The 22,827-nt window shown below is 42.3% G+C and overlaps 2 protein-coding genes across 2 annotated transcripts in view; one reads left to right on the plus strand and one right to left on the minus strand.

The window, feature by feature from the left end:
- Window positions 1-10,728, plus strand: part of RUFY1 (RUN and FYVE domain containing 1) — a 123,046-nt gene extending 112,318 nt beyond the window's left edge. The window contains exons 16-18 of the mRNA XM_007953410.2: window positions 6,674-6,722; window positions 9,490-9,567; window positions 10,585-10,728. Coding sequence (XP_007951601.2) covers window positions 6,674-6,722; window positions 9,490-9,567; window positions 10,585-10,728 — 271 coding nt within the window. The remainder of the gene's footprint in view (window positions 1-6,673; window positions 6,723-9,489; window positions 9,568-10,584) is intronic.
- A 3,966-nt stretch (window positions 10,729-14,694) lies between these two features.
- HNRNPH1 (heterogeneous nuclear ribonucleoprotein H1) lies at window positions 14,695-22,598 on the minus strand. Its single transcript, XM_042782623.1, has 12 exons — window positions 22,502-22,598; window positions 21,080-21,235; window positions 20,733-20,876; window positions 19,086-19,224; window positions 17,965-18,143; window positions 17,807-17,878; window positions 17,617-17,729; window positions 17,326-17,461; window positions 16,849-16,908; window positions 16,654-16,743; window positions 15,911-16,003; window positions 14,695-14,813 (listed from the first exon to the last, which is right to left on the minus strand). Exons 1-12 carry the CDS (start codon window positions 22,596-22,598, stop codon window positions 14,695-14,697), a joined length of 1,398 nt encoding a protein of 465 aa, XP_042638557.1.
- Between the last annotated feature and the right edge of the window lie 229 nt (window positions 22,599-22,827).

Below are 22,827 nucleotides of genomic sequence, written 5' to 3' on the forward strand. Positions count from 1 at the left end.
ATCCAACATTGATTTATGCCCATCAAATGGGAGTATGTCAGCTACGAGTTAACACATTCATTAAGAATATTCTTTTCTAGTGACCAGACCACTTGTGTTCACTAACTTAATATCTATTAAGTCTGAAGGGAACCAGATCAGTGATGGGGGTGGGGCTTGCTTGGTCAGCTTTCAGTCTGACCAGAGAGAGTAAGGAGAGAATTCAGCACCTTGTCACAGTGAAAGCACCTTGGTCATTCTTGCTGCACCATGAACCCCGTTTCTCAGACCTGGGCACTTCCCTCCACCAGAGTTTTTCTCTCTCAGAGGTGGGTGGTACTAAAGAAACACATACACCCTGTTTTTCTGTCTTTCCTATTACTTGACAGCTTTCCTCCCTGTCTTTTAATCCCGAGAGTTTGCTCTGGGCATCTGACCCTAGTAGATATGTCACATTACAAGCTATAGAACTTGTCCGTTTGTGTAATTTTTCCATTTTCTAGCTCAGTGGGTAGTCTTTTCTCTGAGTCATGACTCTCACTTGCAAATGACAGAAATTCAGCTCAAACTTGCTTAAGCAAAAAAAGGCATCAGGAATCAGTCACAACCTCCTACCTCTGCTGTCCTTATTGTTTACTGCAGAGGCAGGTCTGGTCCTCATGGGGGCAATACCCTGCAGGGCCAAACCTACAGTCTGTCAGAGGATGAAAGTCCCTCTTTCTCCTTAGCTCCCACAGATGCCCCAGGCTGACTCGCTGCTCCCACTTGAGTCCATCCCCATGCCTGACACAAGTGCTGTGACCAGATACAGTGATACTTGCAACCAGCACAGCCTAGGCTCAGAACCAGCCCTGAAAACACTGACTGGAAAAAAAGTCCAGAGATAGAGACAAAGATGGGAATAGTTAGAAGTGCACCCAAATCGTAGCTGTGTATTAGATGATGAATTTGTGTCTGAATTTGGAAAGCTGAAAGGTCTAGAGCAGTGCTTTGAAGGGCAGCTGCAACATGAGGAAGAGCTTGGGCCAGAGCGTAAATCCAAATAGGCTTCCTCGGTGTGGCAGCCCACTGAAGGAGATCACAGTTAGTGATGTAGACGATTTACATCCTCACTTAAGCTCCTTGTCTCTGCATGAACCAGAAACAAACAGTTGCCTTAGAGCCAGTCTGCAGACCACATCTGGACCAGTGCTAGTCTAGAGGATATGGGAGTCCCAAGGTGGTATAGACAGTTAAGTGCTTGACAAGCCAAAAGGTTGGTGATTGGAAACCACCCAGAGTTGCCTCGGAAGACAGACCTGGTGATGTGCTACTGAAAAGTCATAGCCTTGAAAACCGTATGGAGCAGTTACACTCTGCACACATGGGGTCGCCATAAGTCAGAATCAACTCAATGGTAGTAACAAGAAGGGGACACTAACAATGTGAACATTTTTCTAAAACTAAAGGGAAACATTTCTTTTCAGTTTTATTAGTAAGTGTGACCTAAAAGGGTGAAGATACAATCATGGGGAAATTTGGAAAATGAGCACATCTCAGATTTTGGAAAGGCCAGCATCAGCCCTGCCTCTGAGAGTCATAAATGAAATGTGATACCTTGTAAAAACAGACATTGAAGGAGCATGAATTCTTAAATGGCAGGCTATCCTGTAGGTGCCAGCTAAGGTGTCTCTATGGCAAAGGCCCATCTTTGATAGGCCTGGAGTCTCAGGAGCATGGCTGATCACAGGAGTCTGTACTACAGATGGTCAGTGTGGTTCTTGGAGCCCTAATGAGGCAGGACATGTGTGGAAAGGGCTACTGCCTAGAAGCACCCATGAAGTGTGTACCTTGGGGTAATGGCCCCTACCACAACCAATGGCCAGGTCCTTTCTTTCTGCACCAGGCATTCCTGATTCCATCAGCCATTCCCAGGGCAGTTTGCCCTCCTGATCACATTTTTTCATGGGTGTCCCGTTTAGCTTTGTTTTTTTTAATCAGTGCATAAGGCATACAGTAACAAGCAAGCCTCTCTTTCACTCCTACTCTATATAACAGTTCTCTTCCCTAGAAGCAGCCACTGTTTCTAGTTTTGTGTGACCCTATCTACAAAGATTCTATACATGCTATGTGCGTCATTTGTCTTCTCTAACCTAAAAAGGAGCACACTATACTCACTGTTCTGTGTATTAGTTTTTTTCCCTTGTATCTTAGATATTTTTAGGGTGTTGGCAGTTCAGTGGTAGAATTCAGTGGGTTTAATTCCCAGGCAGTGCACCCCATGCATAGCACGTGACTACAACCTATGTGTCAGAGGAGGTTTGTGTGTTGCTCTGATGCTGAGTACAGCTTCTACACTAGGAAGAAAAGCTTGGCAATCTCCTTTAGAAATCAGTCAGTGAAAACCCTATGGATCACAACAGTCCAATCCCACTGTACATGAGGTTGCTATGAGTTGGGGGCCAACTCTTGGCAGCTAACAACAACAAACACTTTATACATATCATCAAACAGAGTTGCTTCATTCTTTTCAAGGGCTGTCCCTGAAGAGATGTGTCTTAATTTCTCACGTCTGCATTGGTGAGCAGTGTATTGTAACTACTATGTGCTACTGGAAGTGATGCCGCAGCAGAAGCTACATAGAGTGTATGTCCTCTCACCCCACCTCCACACATGTGAGAGCAGGTCCGTGTCTTCTGAGCACAAAGAGCTTCCTTCCCACGCCCGGGACATCTGATTGGGGTATAGGCAGTCCTTACATAGGAGTAATTCTCCCCATCACCAATTCAGTTCAAACCTGGTCACAGAGGCTTAGAATGCAATAGTGGTTAGACACTTCTGTGTCAGGAAAGCACTAGAAGTGTCTAAGGACATGTAGGGTTACAGAGCTCACTCCTCTGCCCATTAATTAATTGCCATTAGTGGTAGCAATTAATGCAATTAAGAAACAATACATTAGGAGCCTGAAAAACTAATAAAATTTAGTTCCAAAGGGCAGATTTAGGACAGCCGGCTGGAACAGCGAGAGCACACGACCTAAGTGGGTGCCCACTTACCTCCTGGGGCCCATATCTGTAGCCTGTCTCACCTGAACAGCCCTGTAGGACCCTGCTTCACAGAGGTTTCAAGTTTACTTAGTACCAGTTAGTATTCCAGGCAGGCTTACAGGTGATAGAAGAGTTAGATAAAAGGTCATCCATCCTCTAAGCCACCATGGGATAAAAAAGTCTTAAGCATGGACTGCAGACTCATATCTAGAGAGGCTGGCAAGCATGAATGGGACAAGTGGGGTTAAAAGAAAAACTCTGCCTGCTGGACCCTGAATATGGGCAGCAGATGACCCTTGGCCTCAAACCAAACAGTAGTAGTAGTGGGACTTGGGTAGGTGGAAGCCTCTTGGTCCTATCCAGCCAAAGGCAGCTCCCTCCCTTCTTGGCTTGCAGCTGACCACTGTCATGTGGAAGTGGGGCCCAGTATTGCCAGAGCTGCCCATGGCTTAACAGAAGCTAGAAACACAAATTTATACTTACCACCTTTCTTAAAGCCCAGTCAGCCAAAGACCACCAGGGACAAGGCTGTCTGACAAAAGCAAGTTTCTTGACTTAATGCAGTGAAGGAGGGCCCCCTGAGGAGCTTTGGAATGCCTGCTGACACAAGGGGCAGGAGGGAAGTGTCTTGTAAGGTTTGGGCTCCTGTGACAGATTCTTAGGGAAGTAGAAATAGGTCTGGAATCAGTTGTTGTTTCTGAGGCAGAATGAGGATGAACTAGAGGTTGAGTGCTGTCCTGAGGCCAGGCAGTTTAGCGGTTAGTTGGCTATCCCCAGGAATAAAGAAAAACAGCAAAGCAGGTGTGGGCCTCAATGGTAATGAAGCAGTAGTCTTGCAAAGAGGGTCATTAGAACATGGTGCAACTGCTGCTTGGGAGAAACTGTTTCCGGTTGACTGTGCATTGCTTTATCCTCATCTGTCCTAGCCCAACTAAAGAGGGGCAGCACTGCTTTTCCCCTTTTTCCAACCCAAGCAGAGTTTTACTCTTCCAGGACCAGACAAGTGTTTACTCTTTATAACCACTTTTTTTTTTTTTTTTTTTTGGTGATTGGGTGAGTTTACAGAGCAAATTCCTTTTCTCAGTAGTTCATACACATTTTGTTTCATGACAGTCTTCCCCACAATATGACAACTCTCTTCCCACCTCCCTGTGGTTGTTACCCTTTCCCTGTGTCCTTCTTTCCTATGCATTCCTGCCCGCTGATCTATCTCCCTATGCAAAAACCACCCTGCTGGCCTCCCGGTTGAGCGTTCTAAGGAGTGTATCTACCTGATGTAAATGTTCACCTTATATGCTTGTTTGTTGTTTGGCTGGAAGCTACAGGAGTTCAATTCCAGGCCTAAAGGGTGACTAGAGCCATAGTCCCAGGGGTTTTACCAGTCTCTATCAGACCAGTAAGCCTGGTATCACTTCCCAAATTTTTAATGGTGACAGTTAATGCAATTGAAAAAAAAAAAAAACATTAGGAAGCTGAAAAACCTCTAATAAAGTTTAATCCCAAAGGACAGATGTTCAGAAAAGCAAAGGCCAGGCTTTTGAAGATGAAGATGTCGGCTTGGCAGCCCATTGTCAAGAGCCCCGTTTCCTGAGACGAGAGGGTGCTGGCAAGCTTCCCGTGGCAGATTCTGCCTTCCAGAGCCATGTTCTTAGAGCCAAGACAAAGGGAATAGAGGCTGGCTGCCTGATCTCATAAGAGCAGACCAGGACACTTAGTGCTCTTGTCCCATTAATAGGGTATTTCACAAAAGCCCTGGGGAAAATAAGAAACTGTTAGGACTCTGATGGAACTTAGTCCTCTTAAATAGTTGGAGATGAAGATGCTGCTCTCCCCTTGGCAGTCCTGCCCCTGAAAGACTCCCTTCTTCCAAATCTGCAAGACTAGCTCAGGTCTGCTCCTATCACAGCTGCCCTGCCCCTCTTGCCCCTACTTGGGGAGTTCCAACGCTCAGAGCAGGCCAGCTTGAAGGCACTCCAGTACTGGCCAGAGAACTACATGTGGAGGAGCCAGATACAGGCATGGACATGGCTCCTCTGTTTGCAGCCAGTGGTGGTAAAAGAGGGTGAGGCCTGACTGGGCCTCCCTTCGTGCCCCTCTACCACCACCACCACCACCACCATTCTGTCTCAGGTGTCTTATCTCCTGCCATGTTTTCACCTTGGACAGACAGCCTGCCAGTCAGTTTGCCCTCTGAGTACAGTACCACAGACCTCAAAACTATGAATTATCTTTGATCTTGAAAACAGCTGCTCATCCAGGTCCTTGAGCTGTGTGAGGTTGCAGTAGTACTGGGTTGCTGTGACCTGGGCAGCATTACACAAGGAGTTGCCTCCTGTCTGCTTGTTGGAATAGGCCCCAGGGTTCCCTCTTGGTTCTTTCTCCTCTTCCCTTCTTATAAGCCCATCCAGATAACAGAAGAAAAAGCCTGTTCTCAGACCTCACCTCCTACCCAAACAGCTTCTCAGTTGCTTTATTTTAGGAGCACAGGGATTCTTCCCACCTTTTGTTTCCCATCAAAGTTCTTATATGTCCAGCTACTATCCTGACCAAGTCTCTGCATCTTGGACAGCGTCTCTGATCCCCTCCCCGAATCTGCTGGGCTGTTTCTGCAGCCACCAGAGGAGGGAAGGAGCTGCCTGCTGAACATTAGGAAAGGCCAAGAAGTTTTTTCCTAAAGCCTCTGTTTTCTCATCCCTCACACTGAAGTCTTGAAATCTAGCTGTGTCCCTCAGAGCCCTGCCATTTTGACGTTTAACCTAACCATGACAATTTAATCTGTTTTAAAGACAGTACAAGACTATTTCCCCCCAGAGTACACATGCAGTGTTTGCCAGTTTAGACTGTGTTCAGACCTGTCCTTTATGTGGAAAATAAACAAACTGTTATACAGAGGAGTGGAGTAAGATACGGCTTTGCCTCTGGGTCCCTGGCCATGCAGACAAGCTGGCCATGAGGGAGCAGGCTGGGAGAACACTGCAGACACTAGCTCCTGAGCAGAACAGAGCCCCAGTCCACTTCAAACACATAGAAGTGAGCCCAGAGGAGCCAGAAATCTGGGTTTCTATGGAACAACCCTCAATTTGTAAATGACTGCAGCTATTCCAAAATCTTTTTAAACCCTTACAAGCTAGTCTTGAGTTCACAGGCTGACCTAGGTGGATACATGAGCCTCTATGATCAGATGACTATGTTGTTGTTAGGTGCTGTCAAGTCAGCTCCAACTCAGTGACCTCATGTACAAGAGAACCAAACACTGCCCAGTCCTGCACCATCCTCACAATCCTTGCTATACTTAGCCCATTTTTGCAGCCAGTCTAGATGACTCTAAAGGTTATAAAAGGTGGGAAGCAATTTTGTTGTTGGGTGCTATCAAGTCGATTTCAACTCAGTATCCCCTTGTGATGAGTGCCCCCATGGTGTTTTCTAGGCTGTAATTTTTACAAGAACAGATCACAAGGTCTTTGTCCTGCAGAGCATTGGGTGGATTCAAACCACCAACCTTTTGGTTAGCAATTGAGTGCTTAACTCTTACGCCACTAGGGCTCCTTTAGGAACACTCATATTACTGTACTCCTAACTTACAAGTCCTGTATCCAGTCAAAGGCAAACAACTGTCATTTAAGTTTTAGAGCCTCTCTCATCTAACTTTTTGAACTTTTTTTCTTAAGGTCAAAGCTGAAGATGGAAGACATAAAAGAAGTAAACAAAGCACTGAAGGTACTGGATTATTGTTACTAGTATTATAATCACTACCAGTAACTGATTCTCAGCTTGTGCTAGTATCCTTTGGGCTCTTATTTCTCAAAACAATCAGGTGAGAATGTGTGGTTGAGGTTGTGGTAGTTCTCACATATTTACAGCTCAGAAGAATGCTGCCTAGACACTGTAACTAGGCTGAGATGGAAATGCTGAGAAGTGGCAGGACCAAAACTGGAACCAATCTTCTGATTCCAGTTCCTCTGCTATCAGCTGTACCAGGATGAGCTATGAGAGTTGGAGAACTGGCCTGGGCCATTGGTGCCCTAATGAAAGAAGTTAAAGCGGCAGAAAGAGGTCCAGGAATTAAAAAAGAGAGGGGAAATCTTTCCTCCAAGTGAAGAACTAAAGAGCTAACCAGAAGGTTGGTGGTTCAAACCTGACCAGCAGCTCCAGTAGTTTAAAGACTTGGCAGTCTGGCTCCGTAAAGATTACATACTAGAAAACCCTGTGGAGCAGTTCTGCTCTGTAACACATGGGGTTGCTGAGTCAGAACTGACTAGACAGCACCCATCAACAGACTGAGGCATACCACTGAGGGTAACAGACCCAGGGACGTGGCCCTGTGCAGGGCACAAGAGGTGAGGCAGACACTCCAGCCACCATTATTCCCTTCCTGGGCCAGTTACTCTGTAGCCTGTCACAGAAGGCCACCTGAGTAGAATGACTACCCACTCCTTTTAAGAAGGGCAGCTTCTACCCTCTGGCTTCAGTTCTGTTGCAGCAATGCAAAAATCAGCCCTCTTCCTTGTGGCAGGCCTTTGCTTTATTCCAGAGCAGAAATGCCAAGTCAGAACTTGCTTGGTTTGTATATGCAAGTTGAATGTCTTTCTGTTATCTGACTTTCCAAGTACACACCCTAGAGTTCTCGTTAATCGTTTGTTGTTAGTTGTTATAAAATCAGCCCCCAACTTGTGGCAATGTCATGTACAACAGAACAAAATGCCCGTCCTGCAGCCCCCCGGTCAGTTATGGATTGGCCTGTTGTGATCCATAGGGTTTCCACCAGCTGATTTTCAGAAGTAGATCACTAGGCCTTTCTTCCTAGTTGGTCTTAGTCTGGAAGCACTGCTGAAACCTGTTTAGCACCACAGTAACAAGCAAGACTCCACTGACAGATGGGTAGCAGCTGAGCAGGTACACTGACCAGGAATCACACTGAAGTCTTTCACACACGAGGCAAGAATTCTACCCGAATCACCAGTGCTTAGTCAATCTAAACCAAAAACCAAACTCACTGCTGTGGAGTCGGATTCAACTCTTAACGACCCCTCCTTGGGTTTCCAAGGCAGTATTACTACGGAAGTAGACTGCCCAACCTTCCTCCCGAGGAGTGGCTGGTGGGCTTGAACCACCAGCCTTCAGGTTAGCAGTCAAATGCCTTAGGCACTATGGCACCAGAGCCCCCTCTAGTCAGCCTAGTTAACGCCAACTTATTTTATCCTCCTTTGTAGATTGTGGTGCTCTAGTAGTGCTGTGGTTAAAGCAGTGGGCTGCTAACCAAAACGTTGGTGGTTTGAACCCACCAGCTGCTGCACAGGAGAAAGATGAAGGCAGTCTGCTTCTAAAGATTTACAGCCTTGGAAAGAAAACCCTGTGGGACAGTTCTACTCTATTCTAAAGGGTTGCTATGAGTCACAATCGATTCAATGGTAATGGGTTCGGTAGATTGTGTATCTCTGTGCTGCCCACGAGTATTTGCACAAAATAATGACACCTAATAACAGTGACTCTAGGAGCTCTGGTAGTATAGTGGCTAAGGCACTTGACTGCTAACCAGAAGGCTGATGGTTCAAACCCACCAGCCACTCCTCGGAAGGAAGGTTGGGCAATCCTACTTCCGTAGTGATACTGCCTCGGAAACCCAAGGAGGGGTCGCTATGAGTCAGGGCTGACTCGATGGCACATAACAACAACAACAATACAGTGACTCTAGAGTCACAAGGAGCTATTTTATGTAAGGATAAAAGCCCTGGGCATACCTTGGTAACCCCAAGGGCATTGTACTGTCATTTAGACAGTTATGTCATCAGAAGCTACACCTAACACATGAGGAGCCAAACAAGTACATCACACCTTTGATTCCTCTAGAACACTTCAGTCTCTGAGGCAGAGTAAGTCACGTATCCTTTTATCCCTTAGTAAGACCTCTCAAAGTTATCTTTCAAAACTGCATTTGCTTCTCTGTAGAGCTATTTCCAGTGTTGCTGAAGAGCAGGTGTTCAGCGTATGGGAAAGGCTTCCTATGGCCTGAGGGGATCTGCTGTGGCTCCAAGTTGCTTTCTCCATCTCTACAAGAAGCAGTAATGCAGATTATTCTAGTCTCATTTGGCCCTTCTCCCAGTTCAGCAAGTCACTCTGGATAGTGTCTCAGAATTTAGTACTGTAAGCAACAGAATCTGACCCATGATCTCAACCAAAAGGAATTTATTGAAAAGGGTATGGGTGAATCTCAGTTCAACAGGAGGCTGGACAATGTGGCTTGAGGCCCAATGGCTAGGGAGCAAAAGGAGAAAGGGCAGGCCCTCCAAGTGAACACAGGGAAGAATTGAACTACCGCGAGAAAAGGGCCCCTTCTTCACAGTTTAGCTAAGCCATACCTAGTGGAGAAGACCCAATTCCTCAAAAGAAAATCCAGGTGCTATTAGGAAGGGCTAATGGATGCACAGCTAATTACCTATCACACCCAAGGCATAAAATGGGATTCTGGTTGCTTTTGCCTTCTCAGGGCCATGCTTGGCTGAAAGATGATGAAGCAACTCACTGTAAACAGTGTGAAAAGGAGTTCTCCATTTCCCGGAGGAAGGTATGTAGAGTGAACCTATATCCACTGGCCCTAGGGCTTATTTATGTACCAGGCTTTCTCTGAAACAAATTTTCTTTGAAAATTCTTTGTAAACAACAGAACCTAAGCTTAGCTGTCTTTGGCAAACCAACTCTATGCACAGTCTATGGGATAGCAAATTTCTAACAGGTAGCACCAGAAACTGGGTTAGTCTGGGTAGGGCCCCCATGCCAGAGTGAACCTGCCCTGCTATTTATGCTTGTGCCACCTCCCTTCAGGTTCTAGGAACAGTATTAGGTCCTGGCCCCCACTTTAGAAGTCTCACCTACACCTGTGATGAGATGGCCTAAAGTGGGAGCCAGGATCTAAGTGGGGTCATCACTAAAAATAAGAGAACTGCCTGCTATTTGTATACCACCGCCATCCCCCTACCATGTGGATAGTGTTATCATACAGCTAATCATACAGCTTATCTCTGTGGAAGAAAGGAAAAACTCTCCCAAATTATAATCAGTGTCTTACAATAGGCTGAGGTACAAGTGGGAATAGCCCATTTGAAAACCACCCGCCTGATGCTACCCTTGAACTCATATTTATCCACAAGGCCTTCCTACAGGTTGCAGCCTCATCAGGCCTGAAATGGTCAAGGCCTGATAGGGGTGGAACAGCTGTGACCTAAACTGCAGACTAGGCTGGGACCAGGAACAGAGGATGCCCTGAGGAACACTACTGGCCCCTCAGGATGGGCTCTGAATGCAGCAGTTTAAGAGAATGAGCTGAACTACTCATTATAGACCTGCAAAGTACAGTTAAAACACTTTTAACGAATAAAATACACTTTTACATTCACGTAAGCATCTATGTAGATTTTATAGGAATACAAATGTAGAAGCAAAGAGAAAGACCTGGTAGATCCCACTCAAAATTGATAAACATTCTCTGGGGAAGTTTGTAACAGTTCAAATACATAGATATGTAGATAGCCTCCCACCCTCTGAAGCGGCCAGTCCTTTGAGTACCTTTTCCCCTATCCTCTAGCACCACTGCCGCAACTGTGGCCACATCTTCTGCAACACGTGCTCCAGCAACGAGCTTGCCCTGCCCTCCTACCCCAAGCCAGTGCGCGTGTGCGACAACTGCCACACTCTGCTCCTGCAGCGCTGCTCCTCCACCGCCTCCTAAGGACCACCCCCGAACTCCATCCTCTGGAGTGGCAGAGGCAGCCTTGGAACAGTGGCATACTCTTTGGGTCTCAGGGAAACACCAGGGCTTTGGGAAGTTTGTTTCCCAAGAGAATCAAGGGAAAGAAGAAAATGCTGGCCTGCTTGAGTTCTGGAAGATATAGCACAATGGAACTGGAAGCTGGGTGCTCTCCTTTTTGAACCGTATGGAATTAACTCCTCTGGATTGAAACTCTTCTCTCACTTGGTTATACCAGTAGTTTTTGTTCAAATGGAACTTTATGGTTTTGCTACTATCATTTTCAAAGAATTAATTTTTCAAAGAATTAACCCTTTCAGCAATTGTTCTAGGGAGTGATCAGCTTTTTCTCCCTCACCTACACTCATCAAGAAAGCCCTTTGATTTGTCCACTACTTTCTAACCCAACAGGGGCAATCAGTGTGCCTTCTTCCCTGCTTCAGTCAGGGTTTGTCATTCCACACCCTTGTCAATACACTGCACTGTCCCTCAATGAATCAGTTATTTTTCACTCTGGTGCCAAAAATCAGTTTGTATCCACTTTGTAGCAGCTTGCTGGCCATACATTTTTTACCAATGGCTGTGTCTGAAGGATGGCCTCATCTCAGGAACTACTGAGGCAAAAAGGCTGGGATAAAGTTTTTGGACATCACCCGTGTGACTCGAGGGCTCAACTTATGCTATGCCAAGTGAAGCAAGCCCAGGTGTGGGAGTGGGGGTGGAGGTGTCACTGAAGCTCTAAAAATGTTTATTGATAAGTGAGAGTTGATAGAAACTGTGGAAATGCACCTGACAAGCAAGCAGTCATTTTCCAATCTCAAAGGTGCCGTTTGTGGAGCTCTCTCAACTTCACAGATCTTAGGCTTCAAGTTCCATCAGTTCCCCCTTTTCCCCTGTACTGCCCCCACCACCACCACCAAGCGTTGTGGCCTAGTCCAAGTTACCCCAGCCCCTGAAAACCTGGCTTGAAGCCCAGCTTTTCCTTCTTGGGCTCTTTGCAGAAGGTTCACCACAGCCTGGTTCCTCTCACACTTCTATTTTATGGACAGGAGGTTCAGCAAGGTTAGAATCCAGGATTTACCTCAGGTCCTAACAGCCAGGATTCAGAGGGCTGCTCAGCCCCAAAGCAAAATCCTTCCGTTACTTAACCTGAGCAGCTTTTTTCATCACAGGCCTTGACTTTTTCACAAAATTTCCATACTTTTTGCAGTACCTCCAACTGTTCTACCACAGATAAAACCTTGTTTTCAGTGCACCCAACATGCGACTCGAACTTGCTGAGGGGCCTCAGCCAAGTCACTTCATTTCTGAGCCTTCACTCTTACCTGCACACAAAGGAGGAGGCAGGGTAATACTGCCCTACTTCAAGACTTTTTGACCATTAGTAAATTAAGTTCCCACTGATTGACATCAAGTGCTGAGTGAATCTCTCTCCCTTTATCCCACCTATCATCTATCAAGTCACCCCCCACACACACACCAAGTAACAAATGTTCAATAAGCACTATTCACACAATAGAGCCATGTACCAAAGTTACCAGTATTTAGCTACCTGGATGGAAGATAATCCTTTTCTGCTTAGACTTTAAACTTCTACATCTGAACTTGGGGACCCTTCAGACTCTAAGGAGCGCTAGTGGCACAGTGGTTATAAAGCATTTGACTGCTATCGGAAGGTTGACAGTTCAAACCCACTACCCATTCCATAGGAGAAAGATGAGGCACTCTGCTTCTATAAAGACTGAAAGCCTTAGAAACCCTACGGGGCAGTTCTACTGTCCTTTAGGGTCACCGAGTCAGGAACAACTCAACAGCAGTGGGTTTGGTTTTTAGGTTCAGTCTTGCACCACCACCTTCCAACCTAAGCAATGAGGGTAGTAGTTCTAAGGCCGTATTTCTCAAGCATCAAGTCAGCTGGGGGGTGGAAGGTCTTTTTAAAACGCAGATTCACATCAAATGGGTCAGGAGTTTCATTCCTAAAAAGCTCGAAACTGGTAATGCTGGTCCATGGACCACAAAGTTCTAAAGAATCAGGTTCTTGACCTTTCTTTAAATAAAAGCAAAGGGTGCCGGTTTTACTTAATCTCCATGTTCCTCTCTCTTCTTCCAGCTAGCCTAGTTTTTTAAAAAAGAAGTTCCTATTTTGCTAGATTTAAAACAATTGAGGGCTCCAGGGTAAGAACCCTCCTTAAGGCCCTTCTCACCACCAGGTCTCTGTGGTATCAAGTACCGAGTAATCTGGCCAAGATCTCAGCAGCAATACCAGGCTTAGAACACTCAGCTGCATGCCAGTTTTCAACACTGCCTCCCCTCTCTAGACCTGTTGAAAGATAAAAGCTCCATGACATTGCAAATGAAACATTTCTACATAACCAGCCTGATTTCAGAACTTTTCCCTCCAATTATGACTAGACACTGAGTATATATAAGGAAGGCATGCAGTAGAGCACGGGCAGCTATCTGCAGCGCCCTTCATGCCTTTAACATGCAATACATACAATCTATGGCTGAAATGGGCGAATTAAAACAATTTTTCAATGAATTAACCCAAGCCATACTAACACCCATGAACAAAGTTGAGAAAATATTTAGCACTATTACAGAAAAAAATCAGGAGTGGCTTTGAAAAGAGCACAAGCCTATATACCAGACTCAGTCCAATCTCAATACATCCGACTTCTAACTCGAGGGATGAATGAGTGGCAGGTTCCCAGAGTGTACTGCCTTAAGTAGCTACTAAAAGGTAACTCTAGATTACATCTTTAAGAACTGCTTCATCCAACTTACAAATGTCATTTAAGTTCTGACCTACCAAAACAGGAAAAGTTCATCAACTGATTTTGATTAGGTGTCTTTATCCTCAGTACCACTTGCTGTTGTTCTTTTTTTTTTTTAACAGAGAATGAAATTTTGTTCTTTAAGGGACTTAATTTTTAGGAATGAGGCAAAATATGTAGACCCTTAAGACATCAACTTGGAATCTTCCTCAGCCATGCCTGAAGGCCTTTGTGGACATGCAGGCCATGCAGTGAGTCCACTCGTGCCTTTCCCTTTATACGAATGCTTTAGCAAATTAGGAACTTCAAATCAGGTCACATGCACCCAGTCCAAACAACATACAACCCTTCCAAAAAGACCCCAAGCTGTGGTTACCTTAGATGCACCGCAGGGAAGAGAAGTCTGAAGACATCTATACAACAGCCTCAACTGCCGAGCCTCTCTGCCACAGCTACACTGTCACCTACGCCCCAGGCAGGAATAGAGCACCAAGAAACAGTCCACATGACACTAAAGCATAGACAAGACAAATTGCAGTTTTTAAAAGGAAGATTTATTTGACAAGTTTCACTTAGCGCAATACACCTAAAAGGAAATCACAATACAATGAAAGGTTTAATTAAATCAAGGCCTCAGAATTTCATACAAACACCAAGACCAAAATCCTAAAGTATTGGTATTGCGTCTCATTTCCCCCGTTAACTTAAAAAAAGCTTAAACTTACGTGCCTTACAGGTTATTAAATGAAACTAGAATTAACAAACATGCCAAATGTTTCACTTTTAATTGTAGACACAGCTCCTATATTTGAGTTTTACAAAAAAGCATGTCTCTCAACATGCATTCAGTGTTCAATGTAATGTGGTATAAGAGCAACATTTAACATAATTGAACTGCTTTAACCTAAATACACTTACTGCTTAAGTACATCCTACAACTAACTTGAGAAAAGCTGAAAATTGTTTAACAGTTACAGTTTACTCACACTTCGTTGTTACACCTAGATGAATGTTGTGTTCATAAACACTGAACCTGAATCTTTTTAAAACAATCCTGATTTCCACTTAGAGTAAGCATAAATCACAAGCTTATATTGCGAAACTGTTAAGTTTTTTTCTTTTTTCTTTTTTTTTAAAAAAAAAAATTTTGACCAAGAGTCAGTGATCAGGATTACATTCCCCATCCACCACTCATACTGGACATGCTAGACATCCCTCCCATTCCATTCACTCCCATAGATCCACGGCTTCCACTACTGTAGTAGCTGCTGTTCACTGCTCCTTGGCTACCTGCAAAGAGATCAATTTGACAAATTAGAAGTGTCACTTTATCAGTCAAATAAAATGCAGCATTCCAAGAAAAAGTTTAAAAAGTTTCAGAGTACAAATGGCTGCTGTCCAAGTGGCGAGAGAACCACGTTTGGGAAAGGGGAAACCCGACTCCAAGTTTTAATTAACCCCTTTTTCTCTGCAGTACCAACTTGCCAGACTCTTGTGCTACCATTTAAATGGATATTTCAGAACAATCAATGTGGAAAATTAAGTTTAAAGGAAAACTAGTGTTTTTCAAAAATTGCAAAAATTACTTCATGTTGTTTTTAAAGCTAAATAAGGCATTTCACATAAAAAAAAAAAAATTACCATAAACATTCACAATGTGTCCATTGAATGGCCTATGAATAGGGAGCACAGGGAAAGTCTCTTGCTTTTCCTATTCATGGTAGGCAGAAGTGAGACAAAGGTGGACTAAAGGCAACTCACTGTGCCCAAAATGGCAGCCTCCATGGAGTTAAAGTCAGAGCCATTGACTGCTATGGGAAAGTGTTATTACAACATATCAGTAATTGCTATTGGGAATTTAAATTATATTTTTTGAGAAAATATTTACCTATGCAATGTTTGATTGAAAATCACTGGAGTTTTCCTGTAAAACTTGGTCTGCAAAAGGATTTTGTAGGGTAAGACTATAATACCAAAATCACCATTCTTTAGACCAATTGAAAAATAAATAAATAAAATCAATCCTAGTAACTAGTAACTGACTAGTAAATACGGTCCTGAACCCCACCGCCATCCCACTATTTAAAATTGTCCCTCTATCTAAAATTGATTTAATGCTAACCAAAAGACAAAATGTGTACTTTTTTTTTTTTAGTAATGGAGGCATGTTTTCTGGCTTGACAGAATTGCAGTGGCAATAATGACTATAATACATAGAACACTTCCCCCTCCCAATGTTTGTTTCTGAAAATTAAACTATTAAAAGGTTACATTAGGCTCAAAAGCATGTATTTAATAATCCAACTTCACTAAAAAGGAGCCCACATATTCCCAACTAAAGAAACCTCTCTGAAAGTTATTGTAAGTATATAAAGAAGCATGCTTACCATATCCACTCATGCTGCTCTGACCACCATAGCCACCTCCATAACCACCACTCAGCTGCTGGCTAGCTGGGCCACCATAACTGGACTGGTTTGCTGTTAAGAGAACATTAGGACCATGTCCCCAATGTAATGTGGTACCTGGTGGTACTGGGCTTGTAACTCTATATCTGATTTTCCAGTCTTTATCTAATATTCCTATAATGCTCTAACTCAAGTCTGCCTTTTGTCTATGACCAAGCTACTTTTCTATTCATCATAACCTAATCAAACATTTACAAACCAAAACGTTTAACAATATACACATCACAGCAAGACCAAATACATGAGTAGAGGCATTTTATGAAGATCTTAAATGAAACTGCTTGCCTGGATTTAATGGGGTTTGCTCCCTTAATTTCATATATTAAGGTAAATCCACAGCTATACTGAACACCTAATTATGCTTATTATGCCAACTCATTACAATCCTGTGCTTTTTGCTAAACCATTCTAGATTAAATTTTATACTTAGGCAAATTAACTAGTTTCCTTATGTACTCCCCTCCCCCAAAAGTAATCAGAATAGACTATTCTAAGTAATATTATGAATGATTTAATATAGTAAAAACCAGACAAAATAAATTCAAATCAAGTAATGTTTTCCTTGCGTAACTTAATTATGCTTAAAACTCACTAAATAACTAACTTCACTTACATAATTGACATATATATTTTGTTTTTTTAAAAAAACTAATGATATTTACACAAGCCCATGCCTCCCATCATTTGGCTACCATAAGCACCACCGCTTGCTCCTGCTGTAGAATTCAAGAAGAGTTCTACATATCTGTGTTCTGAAATGAGAGAAAAGGTATACAAGGTTAGCTTAAAAAAAAAAAAAAGAAAAAAGACGCTGAAGTGATATTTACACAAACCCATGCCTCCTAGCATTTGGCTACCGTAAGCACCACCGCTTGCTCCTGCTGTAGAATTCAAGAAGAGTTCTACATATCTGTGTTCTGAAATGAGAAAAGAAAAAGTGTGAAAAATTGTGTTGGTGAAAAACGAAAGTAAGTACTGTATCTCTTTTACAATAAGATCTGTGAACTTTAAATACTTAGGTTAAAAAAAAAATTCTACTTGTATTCCTCAGATGACTAAACTACTGCATTAATGCAAATTTCAAAAGCTAGCCTTTAAACACCTACCTTGTTTACCAAGGATATACTTCAAGTCAAAATTCTTACCACAAATCCCTTTTTATTCAAAAATAAATAAAACCTATGCAATTTCAACATATTCCTAAGACTCAACTATGAGGACAAATCATACGCTCCACCCCTCATTTTTTTTGTAACATACATACTGGAAGGTCACTCATCTCAAAGGTGCCCACACACAACCACCTGTAAAGAATCCCAAACAAACATACTTACGCATATTTGCTTTGTCTTTTGACATAGCTGCCACAGCATCTTCATGAGTAGCAAACTCAACATCTGCTTCACCAGTTACTCTACCATCAGGACCAATTTCAATGTGTACTCTCACAGGGTTGAGTGGTGAAAAAAACTAAATACAAGACATTTCAAAGAATTAAGTCAACTTTCTAAAATTACAAAAACACTAATATTTATATAAAAGGCTGTTTCACTTAAGTTGGATATAGCTCAAGTTTCTACTGCTCTACTCAAATATTTGACTTGTGAAATTCACCTCACACTTACATTATAAATGTCATTCTCAGTAGCTCTGTAAGGTAATCCTCGCATGTGTACACAGTGTCCTGTTGTGCTCTGGAAAGTAGAACCACCATCCCCATATCTGTGATCAGACATTCCTGAAAAACAGTAATTGAGGTCTAGATGGACAAGAGTGTAAGATCCCTTCAGCTGATAAATTCAATTCTTACCTTACCTCTTCCAAATCTATCTGATCCAAATCCATAGCCATCGTTATAGCCATTATAGTCATCATAGCCTCCATAGCCTGAAAGAAAAAAAAAAAAAAGTACAATCAAATGCCTACACATAGACAAAAAACATTCTCCTTGACCCTCACATGTCCTTCCTTACCTCCACCATAAGCACCACGCCGCATCCTTTCAAAGCCAGCTCCCCTGCCAATACTGTTATATCCTCTGCCAGCCCCAGGTCTGTCATATGGACCTGGACGCTGCATGGCCATAAGTTTTCGAGGTGGATCATAGTGAGTTCTCACTTCAGCTCGACTGCTCTTAAAGATTTCGATATACCTAAAGCATTGTTCATGGAGGAGGAGGATGGGGAGGGAGAAAAAAAATTAGTCTATTTTATACAGGTATTTAGTTATACAAGAAAACAGTCTAGTCATAGCCATAAAACTGACAAATATTTTAAGCCAGATTCTTATATTTGCATAGGCAATGACCAGAAATTCACTCTAAGATTATTTAAGGTAAACTTTATAGAAAAAAACCTCACTCCTCTTAGGCACAGGATGCCTAACCTTAGGGGTGGAGAGGAGTACTGTGTATGATTTACAGGAGGGAAAGAATTCCACTCAACTTTCAACATTTCAAGTTTTAAATCTATTGGCAACATGTATAGCAAGTGGGCTAAAAAGCCAGCCTCCACCAACAGTCTAGCCCACACCACACATTTCTTTTCGCCAATAAATATCCCAGCCTATGCTTTTAGTAGGAATCAGCATAGGTAAGCGCATGCTTCAATGAAAAATAGTCACAAGCAAAGAGAATAAAACCTTTTGTGACAATTTCTTGAAAGCTATGCTTATTAATACATATGCAGAATATTTATACAGCAAGAAAAAGTTTGTTGCATTTCAACTTTAAAAACAAGATCAGAAAGTATCACATTTTCTTATGGTAATATTAATTTACTAGGTGGGTGTTATTACAGCTAAAGCCAGGTTTGCATTAACATTTTTTTTTAAAGCCATAGTCTCTCAACTCCAGTAATGAGGGTTTATAAATTAGAATGCTTACAAAATTCATGATGGCCAAATGAACTGGGGACAATTTTAAAACCTAAAATTTAATTTGAATGCAATGTGGGACTTTGACACAGAAAGTTTAGAGATTGTAGCAAAACGTCAATTGGGACTATGAAATAGATTTCTTTTTAAGCAGAGAGAATATGGATTTAATTGTTTACCATAAGAAAAGTGACATATCCAACCAACCATCCATCCCCACCTGTGCCCTATTCTTTCCTTGTGTTTCTTTAGAGCCTTTTCAGCTATTTCCTGTGAAGCAAACTGCACGAAGGCCTCCCCCGTACTCCTCCCCTGGAAGTCCACCGGCAATGTTATCCCATTTGGCACGATTTCCAACCCTTCAACCCAAGGACAAATAACCCCAGTAGGGGGGCAATATTAACATCACAAGCCCAGAAATGATTCTTCTTATAGCTTTACATAAACCAGAATTTTAACTTTAGGTGAATGGTATGCTTTCAACAAGTACTGTTTAAATATGCATTGCAGTAATATGAAGTTCCATTACTACAAAATAATTCTTAACACATCCCGATGGCACAGTATGTAAGAAAAAACTTGTTTAACATAGGATGCATTAAGAATTCAACAATTAAGAACACATATATGCAACTTAACGTTGAGAATTACACAAGAATTTAATAAAGTTTAAAGCATTAAATACAACATTTTACTAAATTCAAGACACACTCTTGACCTCATTTTATATTTAAATGCTTTTAAAGTTATTTAGTGGAACTTCAAAATTTAAAAAATTTAAACGTTTAAACATTTAATATACAAATTGAAACATTTTTTAAATCATATAATTGACAAGAAAACATACAATCTAAACTTTCAACAAACAACTGATCTACACAGCACAATCATGCACTCTTATGCTCTAACAGTAGTATGATTCACTTCTGGAAATTCCGTCTATGAAAAATCCTTTCCGTGGATACATTCCCAAGCTTACAAAAAGGGCTTAAAAGCACTTCCTAGAAAATATGAAATTATGTTCATATTTAAAGTTGACAGATAGCATTCAATTCTCACCAATTTAGATAAAAACAATCAAAACAGACTTGATTTCAAATATTCTGACAAAGTTATTAGGACTTGATACAAACTAATATTCAAGATTTTAATACATACTATAACTAAACCATGAAAGGATTTCTTGCTCTTAATTCCGGTTTACTACATCATGAATATTAAGACTAATATTTAAAATAAATAATCTAACATTCTGCTAAACATGCAATCTTATCAGCTCTTCAGCATAAAAACATTCAAATACTTTAGGCCCAGAACAATTTCAAAACACTAAGATACTGAGACTGCAAACATTTCCCTTATTATCTATCATCATTACATTAGATTGACTTTCAGTATGTTTTTACTTCCCTGGCTAAAACCAAGTTGCTTTTTGTATAATTAGGCCATGAGATGTTTTTGGTCTCATGACCAAAGTTAAGTGTCTCTGATAACCTAAGACACTTGCCATAAATAACAACCTAACTTGTACTTCAATCTAACAGTGAGGGCGCTTACCTTTAACTTGGAGTATTTTGCTGAACAGCAATATAAGGAAAGAAGTTAAGCTGTTGAGGACAATCCTCAATCAAATGTCTAATCTAAACTATAATATTAAATATAGTCAAAGTTAACATTTTGGCAGTACTTAATCTCCACCTTTAAGATGGGCTTAAATTATTTGAAGGTCTCCAGGAAGAAGAAAACGTTAATTCATCTGCATATGCTTACAACTTAAATATCTAAACTACTCAACTTTAAGTTTCTGTTAAAATCACGTTGCCAGAAGCTAGCCACTCACTGCTCAGCAACCAACACTACTACATACCTGAGAAGAACTGAACAATTTCTTCCTTGCTACATCCAAAGGGGAGTCCTCTAAGCCGCACAAAGCCATCATTGGCCGTGTCGGGACTATTTGGACCAGTATGCTTCAACACCCAATCCATTTCAACGTTGTTTGACTTGAATACTGAAAGAGGTGCTTAGAATTAGTCAATTTTGGAAAGTTAGAAAACAATGTTCAGACTTCCTGGGTCTTTAGATAAGCTAGGAAGAGATGCCACAAACTCCCTTAGATGACCATTTCCATGCGGTCAAATACCTAAAATTCAGAAGGGGATAAGAGCTATTTGTTTCTTTTATTTACTGTTACTAGGGCAACATAAATCAAACCTTCAACATATCTGTGTCCCATAGTTTCTCTGTCTTTTTTCAGGGCCAATTTGACTTCATCTTCTGATTCAAGTTCAACAAAAGCCTCGCCACTCGGTCGGCCTTCTCTGGTGTAGATGAAACGAATACCTTGAGCCCCATTTTGAATTTTGCAGTCTGGAAAGAAAACAACCGTTAATACAGAATTTAAAACTGAAAACCACCTCTGGGTGATACAGGTGAAATGCCTATCCACGTCTCCACTCTAAAAAACAATTATAAAACTTAGAATGATGGCGATTCCCAATTTTTATAGTGTAACTTTCTGGCAATTAAGCAGCCATCCTCTCAATCTTATTTTTTATTCTCTCAGTGATACACTCTCAATCCATCAGGAAAATTCAACAATCAAAGCATCTTCCTAAAAGTTATATTTTTAAGTCCTCACTATCCAGGTTTCTACATGAACTTCTCAGCAAGAAATTAAGTCTGAATGACTGTCTTAATTCTGTGGCAATTTTGGAAAATAGTTTTTGTCTGGGTTATTTGTCCAGTTTACCTTACCAACAGCCGTATTAAGAGTTCTCATTCAAATCCAAATTGCAGGCCCAATACTCACGTGAAAGGGGATCAGTGTTACCAAGCTAAAATGATTCAAGTTGCACAGCTGAAGCCAAACCCAGTCTTGCCCCCTGCAAGGTGGCTTCCAGTGTACTTGGGTTCTTGTTTTACTGGTCGTTTTCCGTTACCAACGCTAAATTCAGATAGTAAGTCAATACTACAAAAGCATCTTTCCATACAACTTTATTTTTCTACTACATAGGGCATTCTGGTAGAAATTCAAACAAAACCTACAAGAAACCGTCCCTGGACTTTTTTCCCAAAAAACTGTAAAGTAAGCCCAATCAAGAACTGGATAAGGAAGAGCACTTCGATTACCAAACCTTGATTAGGAGAATTTCTGAAATTAACAAGTGACATCTTAACTTCTGAAACACAATGCCTCTTTTCAAGGAATTACCAAAACTAGAAAAGTTATCATTACACGTAAAACATTTTAAGATGTTAACTGGTTCAGCCACTCGGCAATTTTCTCAACATCGAGCCGGGGAATTCTGATCTCTTCTCCATTTTTTTTTTTTTTTTTCCCGGAAACCCCGGCTGGCATATACAATTAGTTAGTGCTTAAAGGAAAAGACAACAGCAGGGGAAAAAAAAACACCCTGAGCGGCCTCACTCAAGGGAGGCGGGAGGGCGGGGCTTTCGCAATTTCCATTGCGTAACAACGGCCGGCCAGAAGCGAGCAGCTCACCCCAGACCGCTGCACCCGCGCCCCAATAGGGGGCGCCACGAACCGACCCGCCGCGGCCCGCACGCCTGTCCAGCCCGCAGCCCGCCGGGGTCGCCTGGGCAGCTAGCTCCCGCCGCCCACTTCAAACTCACCAGAAAAAAAACGCTGCACTTCATCAGCCGAACAAGACCAGGGCAAGCCTCGGACCTTCACCACGAATCCCTCTCCGCCTTCAGTGCCCAACATCATCGTCTCTTAGCTCTCCTGGCGTCGAAGTAAGACTGCGAGGTGGGGATGAAGATCAGACCTGGCAAAGATGAATTCAACTGCCCTCCGCACTGGAAGCGCCCCACGTACCCGGTAACTCTTATTAGGAACGGAACATGGGCGGGAGCCTCAAATCCAGTAATTCCAACTCACAACACTCCCTGGCCAGAGATTCGCGCTCCCAAGCTGCCTTAGGTACCCAATACCGCTG

Source organism: Orycteropus afer, unplaced genomic scaffold, assembly GCF_000298275.1.
Source record: "Orycteropus afer afer isolate SDZICR_OR568_19922 unplaced genomic scaffold, OryAfe1.0 scaffold00393, whole genome shotgun sequence".
NCBI lineage: Eukaryota > Metazoa > Chordata > Mammalia > Tubulidentata > Orycteropodidae > Orycteropus > Orycteropus afer.